Raw genomic sequence first — 1,430 nt, forward strand, 5'->3', positions numbered from 1 at the left:
GGGGCGCAGGACGCAGTGGAGGGCAGGGGTCCCTGCTCTGCCAGGCCGGGATTACTCACAGCGCCCGCAGCTTGACCCACATCTTCTTGCTGGGGGCGGACTTGAGCTCCAGCGGGGACGGGCAGCCCTCGGGGGACTCCAGCAGGTCCCGGTCCAGCTGCGGGGGGCTCCGCGGAGCGTCCATCTCCTGCTCCCTCTGCAGCGCGGGGGAAAGAGACCGTGAGAGCCGGCGGGCAGCTGCCATCCCACCGCCCCGGCTCCCCGTGCGTGCCCCGGCTCCCCCCGCGCCCGGAGCCGCTGGCCCCGGCTCCCTGCGGCCAGTTACCCGAGTCGGTGGGCGCGTCCTGCGCTCAGCCCTGGCGACCCCGCCGCCCCTGCCGCCAAGTGCCTGCGCAGGGGCCGGGGAGCCGGAGAAGCAGCGCCCGGAATGTGCGCGCAGCCGAGCAGCCTGGCTCAGCCAGGCGCCGCCGGTCCCTCCCGCTTGCCAGATAATGGCCTCTCTCCGGAGCGCCTGGGCGAGCCCACCCCCTCTGCTAGCGCTCCCGGCCGGGAGGGGCTCCCCGCCCCAATCCGGGCAGCTGGGAGCGCCTCCCCCCTCTGCCAGCGCTCCCGGCCGGGAGGGGCTCCCCGCCCCACTCCGGGCAGCTGGGAGCGCCTCCCCCCGCCAAGGCACCGGCGGAGACGCAGCTCGCTCAGCCTCTTGCACCGCCGCAGGGGCTGGCCGGGCAGGACATCCCCAGCCCCAGCCCCGGCCCCGCGAACGCGAGCTCCGGCTGCGCCTTCCCTGCCAACCGCCGCTCCGCCAGGGACTGCAGGAGCCTGGCGTTTGGAGATGAAGCTAAAATGGCATCCGGTGGGTGCCAAGGTACCAGCGCCTGCCGGGGCCCCGGGGCTCCTCTGTAGATGGACCCTGGCCCGGAGGAGGGAGGCAAGAAAAGCTCGTTTAAACCCGAACCTGCTGCATTATTAACCAGGCGATTCTGCTGCCTGGACAGCGCTGGCTCCTCGACCCCGGCACCTCCCTGACTTCCCGGATTCCGAGAGGAAATTAGGGAGGCTGTAACTTTAAATAAGTGGGACCCCGCGAATGGTGCAGAGCCGGGGGGCGGCTGGGCTTCCCCCTCCTTCTCGGATCGCGACCGCACCGCCAGGGCAGGGGTTGGGGCAGGTGCGCTCCGTGCGTCTCCCCGGAGAGCTGGGGTCAGCCCGCACATGGAATGAGTGCGGAGGCCTCAGCCTGTTGCTAGGGGAAGCTGAGCCCCGCCACAGCTCTGGTCTGCAGAGGAGTCCCGAACCCAGCTCCCCCCAGGTTTTAACCTCAGCTGTTAACCCGTCTCCACCGCTGGCTTAACGGAGCTGGGGCCCACCTCTTTCTGCAGTGTAGACATAGCCTGCAAGAGAGACCAACTCAGCTGAGCCTCTTCTCCCTC

General features: G+C 70.4%; 1 protein-coding gene across 2 annotated transcripts in view; it reads right to left on the reverse strand.

The window, feature by feature from the left end:
- The window catches only part of PDE1B (phosphodiesterase 1B), a 133,485-nt gene extending 133,295 nt beyond the window's left edge, over positions 1 to 190 (reverse strand). The window contains exon 1 of one of the 2 annotated variants that reach the window (XM_026661369.1): positions 60 to 190. In XM_026661369.1, the coding sequence (XP_026517154.1) occupies positions 60 to 184 (125 nt within the window). In that variant the 5' untranslated portion in view covers positions 185 to 190. The remainder of the gene's footprint in view (positions 1 to 59) is intronic. The other variant, XM_026661367.1, reaches the window with a different exon arrangement.
- Between the last annotated feature and the right edge of the window lie 1,240 nt (positions 191 to 1,430).

The sequence above is a fragment of the Terrapene carolina genome, unplaced genomic scaffold (genome assembly GCF_002925995.2).
Source record: "Terrapene carolina triunguis isolate 2854851 unplaced genomic scaffold, T_m_triunguis-2.0 Scaffold1054, whole genome shotgun sequence".
Taxonomy (NCBI): domain Eukaryota; kingdom Metazoa; phylum Chordata; order Testudines; family Emydidae; genus Terrapene; species Terrapene triunguis.